The 23,329-nt window shown below is 41.6% G+C and overlaps 2 protein-coding genes across 2 annotated transcripts in view; both read right to left on the bottom strand.

Annotated features, from left to right (window-relative positions):
- The window catches only part of HEATR3 (HEAT repeat containing 3), a 30,190-nt gene extending 29,868 nt beyond the window's left edge, over nt 1–322 (bottom strand). Inside the window, exon 1 of the mRNA XM_025044592.1 lies at nt 14–322. Coding sequence (XP_024900360.1) covers nt 14–151 — 138 coding nt within the window. The 5' untranslated portion in view covers nt 152–322. The remainder of the gene's footprint in view (nt 1–13) is intronic.
- A 2,725-nt stretch (nt 323–3,047) lies between these two features.
- On the bottom strand, nt 3,048–15,062 carry CNEP1R1 (CTD nuclear envelope phosphatase 1 regulatory subunit 1). The gene is made up of 6 exons (XM_006908745.3): nt 14,907–15,062; nt 13,671–13,742; nt 11,379–11,452; nt 8,147–8,256; nt 7,968–8,022; nt 3,048–4,395 (listed from the first exon to the last, which is right to left on the bottom strand). The coding sequence occupies exons 1-6, from the start codon at nt 14,929–14,931 to the stop codon at nt 4,354–4,356; spliced, it is 378 nt and encodes a 125-aa protein (XP_006908807.1). The 5' UTR covers nt 14,932–15,062; the 3' UTR covers nt 3,048–4,353.
- Nucleotides 15,063–23,329: the final 8,267 nt, after the last annotated feature.

The raw sequence follows: 23,329 nt of genomic DNA, 5'->3' as shown, positions 1-23,329 counted from the left end.
GCCCCGGCCTCACCTTTTCTAGCAGCTCCGCCGCCGGCCCGTCGACCTCCGCTCGCTCGGCCCCGTTCTCCGCCGCTGCCAACTCGGCCGGACGATCGCCGGTAGGGGAGAACTGAGGTCGCCTGAAGCGCCTCGTCCGGCTCTTTCCCATGGCAGCGTGCGCTGGGGGGAGGACCGAGAGAGAGAAAGGAGGACAGGGGCAGGGTGCTGGCTACCGAACTGGCAGCAGGGCCCTGCGGCCGCGGTGGGGCGTCCGAGGTGCTGCTCAGCGGAGCCCGCGGACGGTCTGAACCCACCTGGAGAAGCAGTGCGTGGCGTGTCCGCGGCGAGGAGGGGGCGGGTGCGGGAACGCGCAGGCGCAGAGGAGGGGTGGGCGGGGCCAGACCTGGCCAGGGGGCGGAGTCCCATGGATTTTCCAGGAAAGGGAGGCTGGGTTTGCGTGCTAATACCGACCCCGCCTCCCTCCAGCTCGCGATGTCGGTCAAGTTACTGAATCTCGCCTAACCTGTAATTTCCATAACAATCAAACGAGATTAAGGATATCTACTTGCAGGGTTATTGTGAGATTTAAATAAAATTATGTAAAGCTCCTAACACCAAGCCCAACATAGTAGGTGCTCAAAAGACAGTAACCACTGTCGAGTTCCCGTGCCTAGCACAGCTCCTGTCGCAGACAAAGCCCAACTAATACTTTAGAATGAATGGACTCCCTTAAAAAGTTAATGTTCCTCCGTCAGTTCCCTTATTAGTGAAATGGAGACATGGATAAAATATTCCTAATGCAATGGTAAGGATTAAATGTTAATGTGTTTAAAATACTGAAAACACATAAGCACTATATAAATGTTTGCTTGAAACTTTTATTTAACAATTAACAAGAGAGTTCTTTCACAAGTACTTATTGAGCACCAGGTAATGCTGGGGTATTAGGATAAAACAGTAACCGAGACAGATTTGGTCCCTGTCCTTCTGGAGTTTAAAGTTTAGTGATGTGTTAAATATCTCGTAATTATGTGAACAGCTATTTAATTGCAGTTGTGATAAGTACTAAGAAAGGAAAAGTACAGGAGACTCTTATGTAGACTTTATAATTACATGTATTTATCGAGCATCCAATAAATTCATAGTTCTCAGTTCAACACTGTATGGAAAAAAGTTCCATCCTATGGCAACCCTGCCATCAAAGAGCTGTCTAGTAAGGGACATGACAGTAATTACTATAGCATATTTTGAAAAAAGATCACAGAGGTGTGGCTAAACTAAGTCAGACTTTACTAGGTCAAGCCTAGTAAAGACCAATTTTAGGTACAAGGAAAAGATGGAGTCCCAGATATACTGATAGGTTTTAATTCCTAGATCTGGCCACTGATCGCCTGCCACCTCCCTCGTCCAAGTTAGTCTTTTGTCTTGACTACATGGCCTTCTGGTCTTTTTCCACCCTGTCCATCCACAGAGGAGCTAGAGTGATTTATTTCAAAATGACTATCCCTCCCATTTTTGCGTTTCATTTACTCCCTTGCTTAAAACCTTTCAATGGCTTCCCTTCCCCTTAGGATAAAGATCACAACCTTGGCTGTAGGGTCTCCCCGCCCCCTCCAGCTGCACCTCATCCCACCTCCTGCTCATTAGCCACTCTCCAGAGGGCCAACTGTTTTCTCCCTCGGGATTTTAAATAATTCCCAGCCTCCCTCTCTGTCCTAGTGAATGCGAAATGTGACTTCATAGTCGCTTACTCTGATTTCAAAGTCAGAGACAGGTCTGCCTTGAGGCAGCACATACCCTATTCTTTAGCTTCAAAGCACACCTCAAAATTAGTTCCAGTGTAAAGTTATTGGTATATAGTTATACACAACATTCATACACATACTCACCTCAAGTGGACACTAAACCCTGTGAGGACAAGACTCTGCCTGTTCTCACATTCACTGTATTCCCAACACTGGCCCAACATTGTGCAAGGTTGCAACAGTGAGATCCACTTTTTTTTTTTTTGACTTTTAAGATCTGGTTTAACAGCTAGATTACTGAGCGTTGCCTCTCTAGCCAAGTGTGAGTGCTTTACGTGAATTAACATGTTTAATGCTCTACACTTGGAAGATTGACCTTATACCTAAATTCTAGGAGATATTATCTACCTAGATTAGCACTATGCCCATTTTATAAATCAGGAAACTAAGGCTGCATAATTTGCCTAAAGTTACAAAACTAGCAAGTAGCAGATTTGAGAATCAAACCCAGTCTGGTTTAAGAGCCTACATCCCTAACCATAACATTATAATACCTCAGGGATTAAGTTCAACACACAATCTGGGTCCAGAGACTTAGGTTCTGGTGCTGTTTCTGTTTTTCCTAAGTCCTGGGGACCTAGAGTAAGTCATTTTGAAACTCTGAGACCATTCTCCCGACGTGTAAATTTAGAAGACTGGACTCAAAATCAGTAATTTCCTAATAGAGTGGAAGCGAGTATGAGAGGGTGAGGGTGGTGAAGGGAGCGACCATTTCCATCAGAGCAAAGACTGTTTTGGAAAATGAACTGCTCTGCTAGGACTGAAGGTATGAAAAATCTTTAACAGAAGTTTCTTTCTTGGAGCCAATGGACTCCAAGTAGGCTGGCACTGGGAAACCCGTGAAATCCTCTCCAAATGCAAGCAGAGTAGCTGTAAGTACACAGGCGTTATTTTTCTAGGGGAGATGATGTACGGCTTCCATTCAATACTCAAAGGAGCCGATAACTCCAAAAAGGTCTAGGGACCTATAAAATTCGTTGTCAGCTTTATACTCTCGGAGGAAACTGGCAATGCAAGTTGGTAAAGCATGCTTTGAGAAAACCTGCATTTCTTAAGAGCAAAATGTCATTAGACAATGATGAATAAGACATATTAAAAGTAATCGTAGCCTAATAAACTGGGCTAAAGCTACTTGAAATGTGCTTTACTGGACACGAAGTTAAAATATCTCGTTCGGAACTAGCTCATTATCTGAAACACATGAAATGTGTTAAAATTTTTTCAGAGTTAGAGACTTAAACCAAGGAAAAAGCCCAATCACTAATTATATATAAAGTATTTATTTTTATGCACATATTTACCTACAAAATTTACAGAAAATAAAATGATGCAGAATATATAGAATGTCCCCTTAAGACTTCTTAGGAGCAGAGGGTTTTATTGCTACAGTTCAAAGAATAAAATTTTATACACGTGAGAGCCAAGATGAAGACATTTAAGTTAAATGGTAGCCTTGTTAAAAAGTTTTTGTCCTGTCATTGAATCTTCAGCTTTACATTAAATGAAATTTAAAGATCGCTCATGGAATAATTTAAATCTTTTCAAAATCTTCTAATAAACAGGTAAAAGGCACCTCCAGTTCTTTAAAATATTTACAATAATCCCAATAGTTTAATTTTAAGGGCTATTATAGTACATGTGGCTAATATGCATACACAGTATGTCAATAACACTCTCTAAACAGTGAGAATTGTAGACTAGTTTGTGGCACTGCTCCCAAGTTCTCTTGGTGATGGGTGGATGGTCAGTCACGCCTGTGCGATACTGGTGTACCAGCACGTCTGCCACGGCATAAAATCCAATTATCTAAAACGACTATCAAATTCCCAGACAATACATAATTTACAACTAAACTTGTATATTCAGAAGCCTTTGGAGTGTTCTTAAAATTATTAAAAAAATATAAAGCAAATTTAGCATGAAATGAAAACAATGAACAGGAAAATATCACGATAGTGGCTGAAGTTCACTATCTGGTTTAACAAAAATTGTTTCTCAAAACAGCTATAATTTCTGACAACATAATGGAGATGAGTTATCTCAGTCTAAGCTCGATCTGATGTTTTTCCTGCATTGTGATTGAGAGGACTGTGAGAGTGAAAGGCACAGCCACGCACGACGGCAGGTTCTGGAGCTGTGGGGATGACGAGCAGAGGTTCCTGACGCACTGGAGCAGGAGATCACCGTCCACAGGACGTTTCCTCTTTAACACTGGCATTGATTTGCTATTTACAGTAGTTTGCAAAAATACATTATAAAAACTGGATGAGGTTCTGTTTCTAAGTTTAACTTAGTAATGTACATACTTCATCTGCAAAAATCTTTGCAGGAGCCGAAGTACTAAAGTGACACTAATACTGAAAGACAGATAATCAAAGGTACCAAAGCACTGATGACGTGAGTCGTCCCCCTCAAGATTCCGGGTAAATATTGCACACTTCTCGTCAGTTGCTGCTGCTGCGAGGCCGTCACGTATCCAGCTGTAAGAGGGATCCTGTATGGCTTTCTGCTGTACCCCTTGTTTGAAAAAGGCTGTTTTAGGTCCCGTAACAATGAGTGCAGATTGTCACTGAACATGAGGCCTAGGTTTCAAAATTAGTTTTCCTGTCTGTAAAAATAAAAAAGAAAAATTTTTCAATACGTAGTTCTATTAAAAACACCACCGTTCATCAATAACCCTTAAAGGGCACGTGAGGGGATGAGAACACCTACTTTAGTCGTGATTAAGAATTAATGGTTGTTTTCAAAGTTTTCTTTGTGTGGAGCTTTCCTCCAAAATCTTTATTACTTTAAAACACACAAATACAATCTTTATGTGATGAATTCCGTGTCCACTGGCTACCTAAAAATCAGCCAGTCCATTCACTGGATAAAATAAAATCCTAACCTGTTCACACTAATTTATGAAGCATATAAAACATGAATAAAACTATGTACCTGGCAAAGACGTTTCCCCTTTTCCAACATTAATTTTAATCTCTTCAAATTAAAACATAAGCCAATGGCTGGAACGACAGACACTCATACACAGCTGCCACAGGGCTGACTGTCCTATTTATGCAAAAAAAGTACATGCCACATAACCCAAATGATTCCACTTCTAGGAATTTATCTGAAGAAAACTAAAGGCCAGTGTGAAGATGTACACGTAAGTGTTATGCATCTGTTCAGCATTTACTGAGTGCCTCCCGTCTGCCAGGCCGTGTGTGAAATGCTAGGGATCCAGTAGCGAACTCAACGAAGCCCCTGTCCTTGTGGGGTTAAGTTCTACACCAACTTAAGATGTAAGTTGTAACATACAACTGCAAAGTGTGGAAACAAAACGGGGATCAAACTGAGATGCAAAGTGTGGAAACGAAACAGGGATCAAACTGATACAGCCATTAAAATGGGACAAGGTGCAACAAAACGGAAAACCTTAATTGAGATAATACAGGTAAAAAGGTGAGTCCAGGACCTCACATATGCTTAATATCTAACATATAGTGGCTCTTAAATCCTAACGTGTCAAAGGTTTGAAAAATCTGTAACACATTTTTTATAAAAAGTAAATGAGGATATATAACAAAATATAAAACATGGTGGTTATCTTTGGTTGGTTAAGATTCTGGGTGGTTTTAATTAACACATTTTATTATTATCCTCAGGTCAAAAGTGTTGTCAGGATTCTAGTTACCTCTCGATTCTCGCTTTCACTTAACTTTTTGGTAATTTGATTTTTGGTAATTCCTCAATATCTTGGTGGAACTTTGATACTCATTTCCCACTGTTTGAGGTATAATTTATATACAGTAAAATGCTCAATCTTTGTATAGTTTTATGTGTTCTGACAAATGTATATACCCATGTAGCCACTGCCCAGACAAGCTAGAGACCATCACCATGCCCCAGAAAGCTCCTCCACGCCCCTTTCCGATCAGCAGTATCCCCACTCCCTACTGGAACGTAACCCCGTACCACAGATTAATTTTGCCTGTCTCTGATCTTTAAATAAATGGAATAATACAGTGTGTGTTCTTTCGCATCTACTTATTTCACTCAATGAATTTGAGATTCATGTTACTACGTTTTAGTAGTTTGTACCTTGTGTAAAATATTCAATATTCCACTGTATGAATATACCACTATTTCTTTATCCATGGTTTGAGTCTATTTTACCTCTATTTTAAATACATGAATCAGATATTAATGCAATTTCGCTATAAAAAATTCAAACATAGGTAATCTAAAGTCATCCTTTCCATCTTCCTGAAATTCTAGCCCTCTTAGGAAAAAAAAAAAGTTTTAGCATGAATTCTCCCAGATTGTTTTCTATGGATTATATTCACATATATCAATAAAAATTTGGTGTTTCTAACATGCTGAAATATTTGAGGGTAAAATGTATCACTTAGGGTGTGTTCCAAAATAGTCTGATGAGGCAGGTGGCCAGGGGTACAGAGGAAATAACAGCCATGGCTTTATTATTAACAACACTGGTCAATGGGTACACGGGAGTTCACAAGTCTTCTCTTTGTGTCTGGACATTTTCATAATTAAAAAAAAAATTTAATGGTACCAAACTGAGCATATTGTTTGGCAACTTTTTGCACCCAACCTTCCGTCATGCCCCTATTTATGGATTCGCTTCCGGTTTCCTATGACGTGGCTACAGCACGGCCTATTTTACCACTCCCCTGCTGGGAAATACAAAAATCGTTTCCATTGTTCACTACTGCAAAGGATGTTACAGCAACTTCGCGCTTGCCTTCTATGTGCATGTGTGATAGGGCCCCCCAGGGTAGATGGGGAGAAAACCAGAATGGTTAACTCTAAAAGGCGTACATGTTTTACGTTTTAGAAGAATGATAAAAAGCGCCCTCCAAAATGGCTGTACCAAAGTATATTCTCAACAAGCAGGGGGTGGGCGCACCCATTTCACCAGGTGTTGGAATTATCAAAACGGTTCACTGTTTCCAATCTGACAGGTAACACAAATGGAAACTCAAGTTTTACTTTGCATTTCCCTGATTATAAATGAGGCTGTCCAGTCCTTACATGTTTATTGGCCATTTTTTCCCCTTCTGTGATAATGACTTACCTTATTCTGTTTTTAAAGTGTACTATTTGTCTTTTTCTTACCAATTTTTAATAGGTCTTTAAATATTCTGGATACTATTCTTTACAGATACCTATCACATACTTTCTTCTAATCACTGCTTAATATCCTGCCTTCTGCTATACAACATTTTCAAAGGCTAGTGCATTTAAATGTATCCAACCTCTTCCATTATGGCATTTCTGTTGTGTCCAAAGAAGGTATTTTGGTATAAATATATTCTTCTGTATTTTCTCCTAATGCTTTTATGGTGGGATGTGTATGTCTTTTTAAATGTATTTAAGACTTTACTTGGAATTAGTTTTAATTGATGGGAGGCAGAGATCTAAATTCATTTTTCCTAAATGAAGAACCAATTGTCTTAACATTAGTAAATAGCCTGTGTCTTCCCTTTTGACTTGAAATACAATCCTTATCCTCTACTAATTTTTAAAAAATCAAAATGTCTAGTCTTTACTTTCTTCCACTGATCCAATTGTCTTCCTGGCTTAATACTTTTTTTGCTCTCTATTCTAATTTTCTATACTTGGTAGGTATCAGTTGTTTAAAGGCTTTTTAATTGAAGGTAAAAACACTTTTATAAATAAACAGCTCAAAACTGTCAGACTCTTATAATACATCAATACAAGATCAACTTTTAAAAACACAATAGGCTCCTATGTCCATAGTCTGTCAATGAATCTATGACTCTATTTAAGATCCTACACACAGTATACCATTAGAAAAATAACAGCTGACAAAACCAACATCCAATGAGTCATTTTTGGCCAATAATTAACACTGTATTTCGTTGATTCTAAGATGGCTTCAATTATAAGATACATCATGATTTTGTCATTTAAAAAAGTTAAACTGTCAACTCTACCAATTTAATTATAAGACACCATCGATTTAGATGCGTCTCGATTTTGGAGATGTTAAAATGTAAAAAAAAAATAGTCTTAGAATCAATGCTATAAGGAAAATTCCCACTATTAATTACATGGTGAGTATTTATCGTTAATAAAATGCCTGTTCTACTTAAGCCAAAACATTTCAGTCCTTTCACAGAGTTATAATCTTCTAATGAAAAAAATACTTACATCATCACAAGACATATTGTACTCTGCTAATACAGTTCGACATCGAGCGGCTATTCTGAATCAATGTGGTCAAAGGAAAATTTCTCATTTCAAGAGTCAGCTTTTAACAGCACCTAGATCATCGAGAAGGTGCTTTAACTCAGTTCAGAGACTAAGAGTCCATTCACGGTAAAGGATACATTGACGGTGCCACTACTCTCTTGTGTATTCCAGCGAAGAACAAGCCTATCAGAGTGATACAGCTAATGGTGAAAAACGGATGATTCCATAATGATGTGAAGAAGGACACCTGGAAGAGAGTTTGAAGGATAAAAATGTTAGAATCCTGATTCCTACCGCCCCAATCATATATAAGATATAGAACATTTTAATCCCCTAATGCATGAGGATGTGAAGATTTCCAGAAACCCTAGTTCTCCGCATTGCTACGCTATCATGATAAATACATTGATATGGGTTTTATATCTTCAATGCAGTAACACAATATCGCAATACTCCCTCCTTTCGTTCCAAATACTTGAACCATTACAAATTCATTCCTATAATCGAAAACCACCCTACCAAAAATATTTACTGAACCTTCCTAGTGAGAAGCAATTTTAAAAGCACAAGACGAGATGTTCCGCCAGAGCAGGGCCACCGACTCGCGCCATGCTGCTCACTCCCAACATGTGAAACAGCCCTTGGCAAATGCAGGTGCTCAATAAACATTGCTGAGTGCAGGTGAGGCCGCTGAGCTCAACGAAAACGCAAGTCAAATGTTACCTAGTTACCTTCCCTGTTAAAAAGCTTCCTTAAGAGAGCTGGGCGAGCTCTGCCATGCACAACCCACCCCCGGTCAAACCATTTCATACCACACTTGCACATGTGCTACCATACTCCTTCTCTCCTCCCCACCTGGCTAACTCCTACACATCCTTGTAAGACTCAACTCCAGCATCAACATTTCTCTCTGCAGAAACAAACTTGAGTTTGGTTTTGAAGCTGAGATTCAGATGGCCACATGACATACGAGCAGGGAAAAACAATTAGTAGCTATCCATAGAGAACTAGAGCTCAAGAGAAAAAAAGGCTAATTTCAGATGTGGGCACAATCAGGTGATAGCAGAAAACATGACAATACACAATACTAAGACTATTTAATTTAGATGGAGGAGGGTCCAAGACCCAGGATTGGAACAAGAGGAGTCAGACTACTGGGAAACAGTAAAGTAGACTGAAGAAAAAGAGAAAACAAGTATTCAGAGAATCTGAAAAAAGAAACTGAATGAACTAGCAAGTAAGTGGGAGCAGCGGAATCAGGCTGAGGGCTTCTGTACTCTACTGTCGGTACCAAGAGATGCCCCCAGGTTTCAAGACAGAGAACTAAACGTAGGAAAGGACCTGGCAGACGGCCTAGCTTGGTATCGGTTAAATAATCTGTCAAATGCAGAAATGAGAGGCTAAAAACATCAGGAGGGAAGCAGCTCCCAGAAGGATGAGATCCTGAAGACAGATTAATATTCCAGAGGAATGTCTTCTTACAACCTGTGAGGGCAGCTGAACTCCCAGGGGCCAGCTAAGTTCCATGCGCCCTGCAGTGTTATCACATCCAGGGTTCTACGCTTTAACTTTAATTCATCAGCCAGTATCAGTCTTCCTTCCTCTGTGGCAACAATCAACTGCATCCAAACAGTGCCCCCCTTGGCTCAGGCGTTCACGTACTTTCCAGGATGACATATTCCTGCTCTCCCGGGGTTCTTCCAGCTAGCCACTGGCTTCTGAGTTTGCAACTCCTGCTACAGACACAATTGCTATTTAAAACTCCTGTCAGGTTTGAGGTTATTAAATACTAAAATATAAAGAGCCAACCCTTAGGCTAATCGTTATATTCTCACCTAATTTAGAAAATCATATTAACTACAGACTTTTGGGCCTACTTCAAATTACATTTAATTCTGTGATTTATTAAGATCTCAACTAGCTGAAATCAGCTTATATTTTTCCCAATTAGAAGTCAGATTCATTTCCCAAGACAGACCTTTTTCAATCTTCTCGCCAGCTACCTTCACTCTGCCCCTGAAGATGAATGCCAAGCGCAGCCTTAAGATCAGATTTTATAAATGAACACACAGGAGAGTTTCCTACCTGCCACAAAACCCCTCTATTAACATAAAATCCCATCACCATCCTCCTCTGCTTTCTACCCTTGTACACCCCCCTGCCAGTGGATAAAGTCAGGGAGGCTACATGCTAAATAAACCCTTGGTTGACTTGCCGCGCGGTCTGCTGACAAAAGCCTTACTATTAGGTTTTTCTCCTGTATAACCTAAAAAGTTATAAATAGAGCTAATGGAAGTAGTCTACCTAGTTACAGTCCAAAACGGAGAAGTGAGGTTAAGATCTGTAAAAACTACATCACCGTTACCTAAATAAAGGGGCCTTGGGGGCGGGGAGGGGGCAGGACGTCACTGATAAATTGGAGACTACTGCTTCTCTAATAAAGAAGCCAGAGTTTGAAATTAAGACACAAGTTAGTAGAAAGAGGGAGAAATATGAGGAACATGCTATCGGCTTTCGTCAAAGGATGCTTCGAGAACCAAGATTATGAAACCTGTTATTGCACTTGCCGTAGGGGTACCCTTGGCCAGTGCCCGATGGGAGCTCTCTCAGTGTTTCCTATATTAAACTTCAGGCTGGGTATTTTTTTGAGAGAGAAATGCTGAGGGAAAAAAAAGTTCTGCTAGCTCAAAGAACTTACACACGTGTTCTACTTAGACAATGAAAACCACGGAGCTGGCTGTGACTTTATCGGTTAGGGAACTCAGAGACCAACCTAGAATTCAACTTTGGCGCATGTGCTGGCCCACACGGCCTAGAGTGTCAGTGACCTGATCTCCTTCCTGGTTTTGACCTCCTAGTCTCATCAGATTTTGCCAGTCTTGACTTTTAATTACATTTATATTTTGCTACTTTATTATATGCTTCCTGCAAAGTGGTCTCAAATGTTTTATGGGATGAGGGAGGATATCAACAAAGATAACTCACAGGAGAAAATGTTGTTTCACAATTTTTAAAAGCTGGCACCGAGGACACGAAATGAACAAAGCAGAACAAAGACAACGTTTACACTGAAATATGTAAAAATACGTTCAAATGAGATACGTAAGCTGCACACAAGTTCAGAAAGAAATGAGAATGTAAGTGAAGTAATATTTCTGGGGCTTTTTTTTTCCTGTCAAGAAACGTCATCCAAAATGGCCAGCCAAAGGTCTTCTTAAGCAAATTAATATTAAGCATATTTTTAATATGATGATTAATATCAGTGTTAGTAGAAATAGGTAGCATGTGGATAACACTTTACACTTAACAAGACACTGCTATAGCCAGCATGTCATTTAATCTACTAAGGTTTTAAATGAAAAGTTCTACCTTTTGTGTCTCAGGATCTATCAACCAGTTCCAGGCACCCGTAGCTGTACAGACAGATACCACTATAAGCAGCACTGATGAGAGATAAACACGAAATTAGTAAGGAAATAAGCTCTTAATGTTTGATACTACCATCATCAGTTCCTAATAAATGACGGCCAAAAGACACAGCGCTTGATTAAACGGAAAATGCACTTGACCCAGGAATTGGGAGACTTGCCATGTAACCTTGAGGGATTCTCTAAAACACTGTGAACCTTAGTAATCGAGGATGATACTGTCTCCCAATTTCTTGTCAGAACTTAAGAAGATTAATGAAATTAAAAACGACAAGAACCAAGATGGTAAAACTATAATGTAAAATTCTACGTTATTTAACTTTTAATGTGCTTTGTGCTAATATTGCAGATGCTGTAAATTAAAAAAAAAAAAAAAAGTCTCATTTTCTAATGTAAACAAACCAAAAAAAGACCTTTATAAAGAACCAAGATGGTAAAACTATAATGTAAAATTCTACGTTATTTAACTTTTAATGTGCTTTGTGCTAATATTGCAGATGCTGTAAATTAAAAAAAAAAAAAAAGTCTCATTTTCTAATGTAAACAAACCAAACAAAGACTCCTTTATAAATGCACTAAGAATTCTGACTAAAGGATTTTGCCTTGCAGACAACTGCCTGCTGTTCAATTAAATAAAGGCCAGTGTTAGGCCGAAGTGTGGATGGAGGCACCAATCAGTATCAGATTTTAAGGGACTTGAAGGAAGGCCAGGGTAGAAATCACTTATAGTTAGATCTTATAAAACGTTTTTTTCTTCTCATTAATATAAAATTATTTTTAAGATCCTAAACAGGTAAGTAACATTTAATAATAAGTGGCATTCAAAAAAAAATAGTAAAAAGGGATCAAGACCCAGTTAATATTCTGATCGAGACAGTCATTGCCTTTCGCTGGGCACATACGTTTTTTCAGTGCAGAGATCAAGCTTCAAATAGCAATACAGATATAGCAAAACCTTAATTATCTAGAATTCTAGAAGAGGCAAATGACAGGGAAAAATCTCATTTTAGGTATTTAATAACAGAATCAAAATTTCAAAATTATGTTCTCAGCTCAGAACAGATTAAACTCAATTTCCTATCATTCTATATTTCCAATAAGAAATATAGTAGTTTGTTTGTTTTTTAATGAAGCAAATTCAAACCCAATGAAAGGGACTTCACACACCTACTTTTACATGTACATTAACCATGTTATTAATATGCAAGACTGAGACCGTGAGCCAGAAAATGTATGTTCAGTATGTTACGTTTTATGAGATAAAACAGCAACACATACATTTGAAAAGATTCTCAAGCAGCAGTGAAACAAGTAATTCCTATGTAAACCAGAGAACACGAGAAAATTCATTACTTGTGAATTCTGACCAATCAGAATTCTCACAGTATATGAATTAACACTTTGTAAATAGATCTAATAGCAAAATTACACGAGAAATTGTAACATAGAAAAGGGCCCCCCAACTTCACAACTTCTCTTTGGGTCCCACAAACCGAGTTACACTCTGAAATAAAGTCCTTGACGTGTGCTGTTGTATTTCTTTCTTGGTAGGAATTAAGCTTCAACATCGAACATCCAAGAAATTAAGACTGGTCCCAAAATAAGTTAGCATTTTTTTTTTTTTTGCTGATGTCATCACTTGTGTATTTGTCTGCATTTCCTATGTATTTCCACTGGGTATTATCACGATTCTTTCAAATCATATTTTGCAGTACTCATGATATTTATGAATAGACAATAATAAAGTGAATTTTTTCCAGGTTAGGCTCCAAAGCAGCACAATTTTGCTGTTAAAATCAATTAAGGGTAATTTTATAAACTTTGCAAGTGTACGTTAAATATGATTTTCCCTAACAAAACTCTATTTCAACAGTTTGTATGTAAATTGTAAAACCGCTATACAGGTTATTGAAATTTTTAGTATGATGCTGCTTATTAAATTTGTAATATTTGTTTTATAAAGCATAGTTTAATAGAAAAATAAAAATTCAACCACAAACACTGTACTTTTAGGATGGCCACTTCCTTTTCCTAAAAATTTCTTTATAATGCGTTGTTTACAATGTTAAATAAATTTAAAAACTGTCAAAACAAAAGGAAATCCTATGGTTTAGTAAAGCAAGCATTTGTTAAATCAAGTTTTACATAAAAGCAAATCATTGCTAGGCAGGAATTTAAAAAAAAGTCTCAACTGTCAATTTATTTTCCCTTAAAAAAACATTCAGGCACTTACTTCTCCAACGTCCAGTGGCAGGTTGCAAACAATGAATATATTCAGTAAGTCTCCTCTCGAAAGCCTTGAGATCTAGGCAAAAAGATTTCAATCTTCTAATTAGTTACTCTCACTAGTTTGAGTCTATTAAGATGAAATTTTAGATACTCTAACTGCTTCAGGTCTTAACACACCAACTTACATGTATCACTGCACTGTTACTTCGTTTACTATGACAGCTTTAAGCACTTGACAAAAACATTAGGTTTCTTTAATTCCAATTTCACATATAAGGAAACTGGCTGGTTCACTTTTAGAAGCTTCGTAAAATGGTATGAGGAAAATCAGCAGCAGCCTCAAGCCGGAGCCAAAAGCTAGAAATTTGGGGGTTGCAAATAGAAGGATCAAAATCAGGTCGAGGTTTAATTCTGTTGGAACCAAGAACTTCCTACTAAACAGAACGTATTACCTCCCTCACCCCACAAAGTTTTCGAGGTCTACTTGAATGCAATTACTCGATTCCGATTTCTAGCCCTTCTATTTAATTAACGGTTATGCTTTCTGTCTGGTCTTACTGGACTTCAGACCCACTAATGCGTGGGTGCGAAAAGACAGACAGTCCCCTTTCCACCCTCCCGATGGGTTACGGGTGATCTTGACGCTATCAAAGCCCGACACCTTGTAACAGACAGGGGCGTCCGAGGTGTTCCCTCTGAACGAGCAAGGTGGGCTAGTATTCCCCTAGACGCGTTTTTTAAACGTTAAAAGGGAGATTAAGAGGCACTCTTACCCCGGCAGTTGCCAGAAACCAGCGCAGGGATTAGGAAAACAACTCGCAGGGTTATCAGAATAAAGGAATTAGGGATACAACTCACGGGGCTATCACAATAAAACGAAGATAAAGTGAATTAGCACGCTACAATGCAAGAAGTGCAAATGTTTACTGATGAATAAAAAATGGCCCGGAAGGCGAGATCTATGGTTTAAGCTGGGAAGACTGAGGGGAGCTGATGCAACGCCCCCCAGCGTCCGCAGAGGCCACGCGCGCCAGAACCAGCGTCCGGCCGGGTCCGGTCGCCCCTCGGCCGCTGGGCCGGGCGGCTGGGCCGCTGGGCCCCCGCGCTCCCGAGCTCCTGACCGCGTCAGTCCATCCTTCGCGGTCCTCTCTCCCCGGGGCGGGGTCTCCGCGACTCCTGTCCCCCCAGCTTCCGGAATGAGCTCAGGGCGCGCCCCGGCGGCCCAGGAAGCCCGCCGTACCTTCTGCCTGCTCCAGCGAGTTCATGTCGGGCGGCAGCTCCGGTCACGGCCGCGGTCCCGTCCACATCGCAGCTCCGCGGCCCCCGCCCGGCCCGCAACGCCAACTCCCACCTCTAACCGCTCCTCTCGGCCCCTCCTCGTCGCACCGCCCCTTGCCTAGACCCGCTACGCTCATTGGGCATCTCTGCCGGACCCCACAACTAAGACGATTTTCTATTGGCCAACTTCTGCACCGGCCTCGGGGGCCCAGCGTTGGACGGTCAGCCGGAGGGGCCAAGAGCTGCCGGCGGCCGGGCTCGCGAAACGTTGGCGCCGCCTCCTGTCCCGGGGAGGAACTGCAGCCTGTCCGAGCCCGTTTGTCCGTTCGTCTGTTTCCAGTTTCGGCTTCGTTTTTTTCCTTCCTCAAATACTTATTGAGCGCCCACTACCTTCCGTGCAGTGTTCTGATCGCTGACAAGGGATACAGAAAACAACGAGTTGGCCCTCCCTCTAGGACTCAAGAGGAAATATGCACGGAACTAACTAGAACCGAAAATAATGAAATTTCTTACAGTTCCCCTTTCCTAGATACCCAACCCTTCAAGCATTTCTCCCTAGATTACTTTTTTTTCTCACGTCAACTTTCATAAATCATAAAGGAGGCCAATAAAGTACCCCAAATACCCAGAACTCTAAAAAAAAAGTCTGTAAGGGATCAACTACATTTATATTTGATTAAAATGCTTTCTTGCTCATTTCCTTGCCATTCATTTGAGAACTATTCACTTGGAGACGTGCTAGGCCCTGTGTCAGGGATGCCTTTATCAGCAAGATGGACAAGATTCCCATCCTCAGAGTGGAAGGGTTACAGCAGGCGATAAACATGCAAATAAGTAACTAGTTTCAGATAAGCATAGTTCTGCCAAGGAAGTAATAGGATGGTAATACCATGCAGTGAGATAAAGAAGCGGGGTAGGGATGTTTTAGCTGAGAATCCCCAGATGGACGAGAAGAAACTAGCCATGCAAAGATGAAGGCTAAGGAAGCTCCAAGCAGCCTTCACCTCAGTACTTTTCAAAGCTTCCATTCACAGATTGGACCAAACCCTTTACGTACATTATCCCATTTAACACTGAGGAGGTACTTTTTAAACTAGAGGTCAAAACCCCTGAGAGGGTCATGAAATCCATTTAATGAACCGTGACTTATTTTTTTTTTTAATGAATTAAAGTAAAATAAACAAATACCGGCGTCACGGGAAGTAAGCATAAGTATTGTTTCATAATCTTTCGGTTGTGTATGTGGGCGCTCGCTGTGTTCCAATTGTATTTAAATAACCGAGGGTTCCGGTAAAAATCAAAAGTTTGAAAGTTTGAAAGCAACCAAGGTAGGTATTAATAGGCTCATTTTACAACTCAGAGAAGTAAAAACGAGTTTGCCCAGATCTTGAAATTATCGTTATAGCCTGGATTTAAGTAACTAATTTGATATGCCATAGGGGATGGGGGAAAGTCCCTTCTGACTTCTTGCTCGCTGTTCTGTTTCTCGATCTCCAAGTCTTACTCATCCCATTTCCTTCTGGCACCCAGCAGTGCTTAGAGAATGGCTAGTGAACATCTGTTAGGTGACAGACTGTCCTGGGCCGGATCCTGGGGAGAACAGTGAGACAGGCCTATGAATAGGACATTGCAAAGCATTGTGATAAGTGCAGCTTTGCTAACTTGCCTTCAAAAGAGACAGTTCTCTTAACTGCAGGGCTTTTGTGTGCCCGAGGTGGTGTGCAAGTTTCCAGCAAGAGCTTGGCACAAGAGAGGAAAAACTAAGGACCGCCCCCTGGGGTTCTTCTTTTCCATCTTTGGTTTTCAATTGTGCACAAATAGATGTTGAACACGCCTTTGAAAGGGTGCACACTATTAACCTGTCGTTGACATCCACGTGTATGGATCATGGGGGCGGGGGCGGTAAGGGAGGAAGAGAGGAAAATAGAACCTTTTGGGCAGGTTAAGAAACTCGAAACCTGAAGTAACAGGGAGATCAAAGATAGATTTGTAGAAACATCCTATCAATGAGATTCAGCAAGGCGAAGATAGTCAACAAATATTGAAGGATTCCATGTTCCAGACACTGGGATATGATCATGCCGAGGATGTAAAGACCTTTCATTCTTGTCCTCTGTAATGGGAAAGTTTGGTATAAAAACAAAAGACAAAACACCAAAGTTTTGTCTTTTTTTTTTTTTTTAATCAAAGATTCTTAAAACATCAGTGATACAGATCAGCTTCAAAGAAGGATATCCAATACAATAGCTAAGTTCCGTATATTTTGCTAGGAGGTCTGGCGCTCCACCTTTTATACTTCGTGAGCATGACATCTCCTTTAAATCCCACAAACGGCTCATGAGTCAATGAGTCCATGGGTGTTATTAAACCCATTTCAGAGGGAAGTCTATAATTGAGTTGATCGACCCCAAATCCTGTAGCTGGAGTTATTGTCGCTTCTCTCTCTCTGTCTCTCCGTCTCTCTCTCTCTCTCTCTCTCCGCTCCTTCCCCTGCCCCCACAGTATATCAAATTAGTTAGCAAATCCTGTTGGCTTTACCTTCAACATATATTTAAAACTTAATCACTTCTCACTGATTTACTGCAATGATGTCACTGGTCTGCTTCCTCCCTTGTCCCAAACAGTGGTCTATAAAACACTAAAAGGCCATCTCACCCTTGTGCTCAGCATTTTCCAATGGCTCCCTAATGTGACATCAGCAGTGATTTTTATACCACTTTCATGGCTTCTGTAATAATATTTACAAACGCTATGCCTCTTCACGTTTTAAAAGTTACATCTGAAATTTTCATCATGGGTTTGAATACTTGTAAGAGATGGAGTTTCTGGTGTATTACAGACATTTAGTAATGAACTGTTACACCGCTGTGTTCAATGGAATCTAAGGACCAAGGCAATTTGACATCCACCATAATCCATTTAAAAATGAATATCTTCTACATGAATATCTCTTATGAATATACACACAAAACTCAAAAAATAGTCACTTCTTACCTCCGCCACTCTCACCCAACTCAAGGCCGCCACTACCCTTGTCTGGAAGACTGCAGGCCCCGTTCGACTGTCTTCCTTCTGCTGCCCTGGTAGGGTGACAAGCTTGACCTGGGCAAAACCAAGACAGTTGGTGACCCTGCACAAGGCTGGGTAGGCTCCGACCTGCCTACCTCTTTGGCTGCTTCTCACGGGACTCCTTTCTCCCACTTCCCACCTCCCTTCCCCTCCCCCACTGCCCTACATTCTCCCCTCTAGGGCTTACTTAGCTCCAGTCCCATGGGCTCCTTGCTGTCCCTCTGCTTGGAACGCTCTTGCCCTGGCTCACTCCTGGACCTTAGACTCCAGCTCGATGTCCCCTCTTCAGAGGCCTTGGGTGGCTCCAGCTTCAGCAGCTTTTACCATCACCGCCTGGCCCCCCCTCCCCCCTCCTCGTTCATCGTGGAGTACCAAGCTCTCTGGGCCTCGCTTCACCCCCACCAGGCCTTCACATTGCTGCCAGAACGTAGTAAGTGCTTCGTAGTGATGGCGACTGTCGCCTTGTCCTGTTTTTTCCCTGCAATATCTGACGTGATCGCATTTATTTATTTCTTCCATGTTTGTTCTCTGCGTCTCCAACTGGGATGTGGGCCGCGTCGTGGGGAAGATCTGTTTCACGTCCTTCAGGGCCCAGGACAGAACCCGGAGACTATGTGACACTCAGGCGCGTGTTATGCGCCAATGAAGCTTATTGGCTGCACAAAACGTGACTACGCTTAATGCCACTGAATTGTCCGCCTACAAATGGTTAAAATGGTAACCATTATGTTCTATAGATTTCACTACAGTAAAACAAATGCACGCTGGTGTCACATAACGCATGTTTAATAACTTTCTTAGTTACAAAAGTCAGTGAATGAAGCTAAGTCTGACCGCCCCAGGAGTTGTCAGCTACTCAGGGAGGGGACAGCCAGTGTTTGCAGCTTTCCGGAACTTTTTTACATACCACTCCTCCCTCCGATTGCCCTCCTGGGGAGGTGGGTGGAGTGGGGCCAGGGGAGCCCCTGGAGACTTGTGGCCGGTTGAAGTGTTCTGAGAATCATTCTGCCTCCTTCACAGAGTGCTTCGGGGGAGTCCTGGGCAGGCTGAGCCCCCCACGCCGCTTCCTCACTCTTCCACGGACGGAGCCTCTGCAGCTGATCAGTACTGTGCCGCTTCGCAGCTGTGTGACCTGAAGTCAGCTGCCCGACCTCCCTGTGCTTCAGTCCTTCCCCTGTATAAACAGGGGCAGTAAGAGCCGCCATCTTCCAGAGCCGGTGTGGGGGTCGGATGGGATAAAGCACGCAAGAGCTTAGAAAGGTGCCGGCTTCCTCACGGTCAGTGCTATATAAACGTTCACTATTATTATGAATCTCTTTATTTTCCATCCAGTTTCTTAAGCCCCAGATCCAGGGGTTATTCGTGCCCTTTCTTTGCCCCGTTTCCCGTCTTCAGCCGCATCGAGTCCATTCGCTGCTTCTTCCGAACGGTCTCAAGTTTTGCGTCTTGCACTGCAGTCCTCATGCGGATCGAGAATACACCCGATTTCTGGTCATTTCCACACGGACCACCGGCGGGGCCAGCATCCTTGGCTGAAATCCCACCTTTTCTCATCGATCCACGGGGACGGCGCTGTCTGCGAGGCTCTGTCTCTGGATCCTACACTGTCCCAGCCGCCAGTCGTTGCTTCTCCTTCCTCCTCGCTCCACACACGCCATCCATCAGCAAGTCCGCACCGCCGCCCAGACACCTGCCCAGACACCTGAGCCATCGCCGCTCATCGCCACGGCTGCCGTCCTCACCCGGGCGGACGATTGCGATGGTTTCCACCCCACCTGCCCTCAGCTCCCCTTCCACTCCGGAACTCCTCACCCCAACCCATTCTCCTTCTCGCAACCCAGTAAAACTCCTTCTCGCTCTCCCCATTTAAAAAGACAAAATATTTGATGTCTGCAAATATATGTCAGCCCTCCCCGAGGAGGTTATGGAGCATGGCAGACACCCCCTGCTCAGGAAACTGAAAAAGTCCTTTCGTGTCTTGAGCGTCCTCAACACTGCTAGGAATTAGGTTTTTTTTTTTTTTTTAAATTCTTTCTTTGAAAATTATTCCCTTGCTTTCCTTTAGAGTTTTACTATATATATGTGTATACACACACACATTATATATACATATTCAGATATAATATATGTATGTATGCATATATATATGCATGTACATATATATACATATATATGTGTGTGTGTATATATATCTATTCCTAAGCCATTTACTATTTAGTTTTGCTTGTGTGTAAGTTTTACAAAAATAGTGTCACGCTGTGACCGCTCCTCTGAGAGCTGGCTGGTTTACTCGCCATTACTGATTCTAAGATTCACGTGTCGATGTGTGTGCCGCCACCAGGCATTTTCACCTCTACTTAGTAATCCGTTGGCAAATCCGTTATTCATTTATGCCTTCTACTGTTGACAGACATTTGAACTGGTGCTTTTTCTTCGCTCTCGTCCTTATTTTTATTATGAGCAACACTTATATGTGTCTCCTGGGGTACCTGTACAGGAATTTCTTCTGGCTAGTGGCTTTCGACGTTTTCCCCTTTCTACTCTCGATAAGAATTCTGTTTTAGGTCGTGACCCAGTGCACACAAACACACATATTTATCCTGACTTTTGGTGAGGCGCCTTGGCATTCTCTATGCTATTTCATTTGATTTTTTAAGAAGAGGTCGATCCGCAAAATGATCTCATGAGCGACCCAACCAAAGTATGGAAAATCCTGGGGTCCAGTTTGAGTATATAACCAAGGGTGGGATTGCTGGGTCATAGGTTGGGAACAAAGTCAACTTTATCAGGTAGACCTAGTGCTCTCTAAAGTAGTTATAATAATTGACCCCTCACCAGCCCAGATTTGGAATTAACATTTGCTCTACATCTTTACTTGGTGGTGTGAGAGTTCTTAATATTTATCAGTCCAGAAGGTATAAAATGATATCTCATGATGGTTCATCTTTAGTGATATGCCTATGCATGTCTTTTGCCATTTTACTCTTGGATTTTCTCTGAGTGATTTGTTAGAGTCCTTTATATGTTATGGGTAGGAATCTCTTAATGGCAGTATTTATTTTAAGGGTTGTCTCTTGGTTTATATCTTGCCTTTCCCTTTATCACCAAAAAATCATGAACGAAAATTATTAATTTTGACTTATTCAAATTTGTCAATAATTTCCTTGGTCGTTAGTACTTTTTGGATCTTGTTTAAGAACTTTTGTCTCTTCTGAGGTCATAAATATGTTCTCCAAAATTTTCTGCTAAACAAAAATTTTAGGGTATTTATGTGGCTCTCTTTATTTCCATATGGATTACCGGGCGTTCCCTCCCCATTTACAAAATAGCCTGCTCTTTCCCCACTGATCTGCTCAGGCAAGGCTGTATATATCGACCTTCTCTAAGTATGGGAGTCCATTTCTGCATTCTCCCCAGCTCCCTTTGTCAATGTGTCTATCTCTGTCCTGTAGCACACTATCGTAATTAAGGAATGTCTGAGTATTCTTGGCTCTTTGCTTTTTTATATCCACTTTAGACTTAGCTGCACAAATTTTATGAAAAACTCTGTTAAAATCTTGGAATCGTACTGACTCTAGAAATCGTTTTTGGAGAGAGTTGACATCTTTATGATATTGATAATTCTATCAGTGAAGTCATAGAGCTCTCATGTTTTTCAGAGCTTCTTTAGTGTCTTTCAATAACGATTTGTCTCTTCTCCATACTGTAGATCTCAAAAGGGCTTTTAAAAGTGTAAATTAGATCTCCTCCTTTCCCCGGTCATAACTTGATAATGGCTTTCTATTCCCCTTAAAATAAAGCCCAAATTTCTTACCTAGGTATGCACAATCTGCCTTGGCTACCTCTTTGATTTTATCTTATAAAACTAGCACCCTCACTCAGGACTGGCCAGTCTCATTGGCTTCTGGTCAGTTCCTCTAGTTTACCTCAGGGAAGTTGCAATATCTGGTCAGTATTTACCTCTGCTAGCAAGGCTTCCCACCTCCCCACCCCCCAGCCTCTGCTTGGCTAACATCCAGCTCAAATCTCTACTTCAAAGAGATCCTTTTGAACACCCTACTCAAAATGGTTCACTTAATGCCCTTTCCTAGGTGGACAGAGCTCCCTGTTCTTTCCCTTCCAACTCTTTATCACCCTTGGCAGTTGTTTGGTTCACTTGTGCGTCTGTTTAATGTCTGGTTCCCTGAACAGCCTGCAAGCTCCCTGAGGTACCTTGGCCGTTTGGTTCACTAAGACACCTGGTGCATTGTTTAGCACATAATAGATGCTCAATAAATGTTTGTTAAAGGAAGGAAAAGAGAGGAACAGAAGGAGGGATTTCCATCCTTTAGCTAGGAAAGAAGAAACGGAACCAAATGAGGGACATTCAGATGCGCACAGCTCTTTGACATTCCACAGATCAAAAGCTGGGGTCTGTGTCCTGTTCCCTGGAGTCTGGGTGCTCTTCGCTATTGCTCTGACCGGTAGAATACAGCGAGATAATGCTGTGCTCAGTAAGATAACCCTATAAATCGATACCTAACTCAGCTGCTTGCTTCAGGGAATTCATGAGAGCGTATTTATCTGGACAGTTTGCTGGCTGGGCCCTCCCTTCAGAACCTCCAGCAGGATTAATCACCCAGGAAAACAATTTGCCTATCAAACAGCAGTTTTACATGTTGCAACTTACTTTAAGACCCTTGCTTTGCTGTGTTCACCGATCCTAAAATATTATATCACGACATTTGCATAATCCCAATCAATTCCTATTTTGAAAGACCTGCTTTGAAATATAGGTCGGATCTCAACCCTATAAATTTCCTTTCCTCACCTCCCCCTATGCAGATTATGAAGGTGGTGTTCTCTGTTACTGCAGCACGTCTAACAAAGTTAGCTCTGCTTGGTCACGGGTGTCCTGGTCGTCTTTTGGGGAGCTGACAGTCTATAAGTTCAGCATCATTTTATGAAACGTGAGTTTCGATCTTAGAGGTATATGCTGGGAAGTGACGTAAAATGTCTCGCCGGTGTGGGTGGTGGTAAAGCTGGAAAGCTGTTGATTCATCGTTGTCTTTGTCTCCTGGGAGGGAACCTGATAGGCACAGAGCTTTTGTCTTCTCTGCCTTATCCCCATCCTTTGACCAGTTTCTGCCACACTAATATCCGTTGTATGAAAGAATAAATGAAAGAATGAATGACAAAATGACTGTGATTGGAAACAATTAAGAGCGGAGGGAACGAGATGGAGGGAAGGAAGGCAAAGGAGTAACCGAGGAAGAAAGGGAAAGGAAAAGTAGCAGGAAGAGGGAAAGAACAGCCAGCAAAGCGGGGAGGGGGCCC

This window comes from Pteropus alecto, unplaced genomic scaffold, assembly GCF_000325575.1.
Source record: "Pteropus alecto unplaced genomic scaffold, ASM32557v1 scaffold123, whole genome shotgun sequence".
Lineage (NCBI taxonomy): Eukaryota > Metazoa > Chordata > Mammalia > Chiroptera > Pteropodidae > Pteropus > Pteropus alecto.
The sequence above is the reverse complement of the archived record's forward strand: the minus strand, read 5'-3'. Positions and strand labels throughout refer to the sequence as shown.

Coding starts and splice junctions, on each gene's coding strand:
- CNEP1R1 (XM_006908745.3), bottom strand. CDS start 14,931: ATGAACTCGCTGGAGCAGGCAGAAG. Junction 13,743..14,906: donor CTCGCTGGAGCAGGCAGAAG/GTACGGCGGGCT, acceptor CTTTTTGCCTAG/ATCTCAAGGCTTTCGAGAGG. Junction 8,023..8,146: donor AGAGTAGTGGCACCGTCAAT/GTATCCTTTACC, acceptor ACATTGATTCAG/AATAGCCGCTCGATGTCGAA.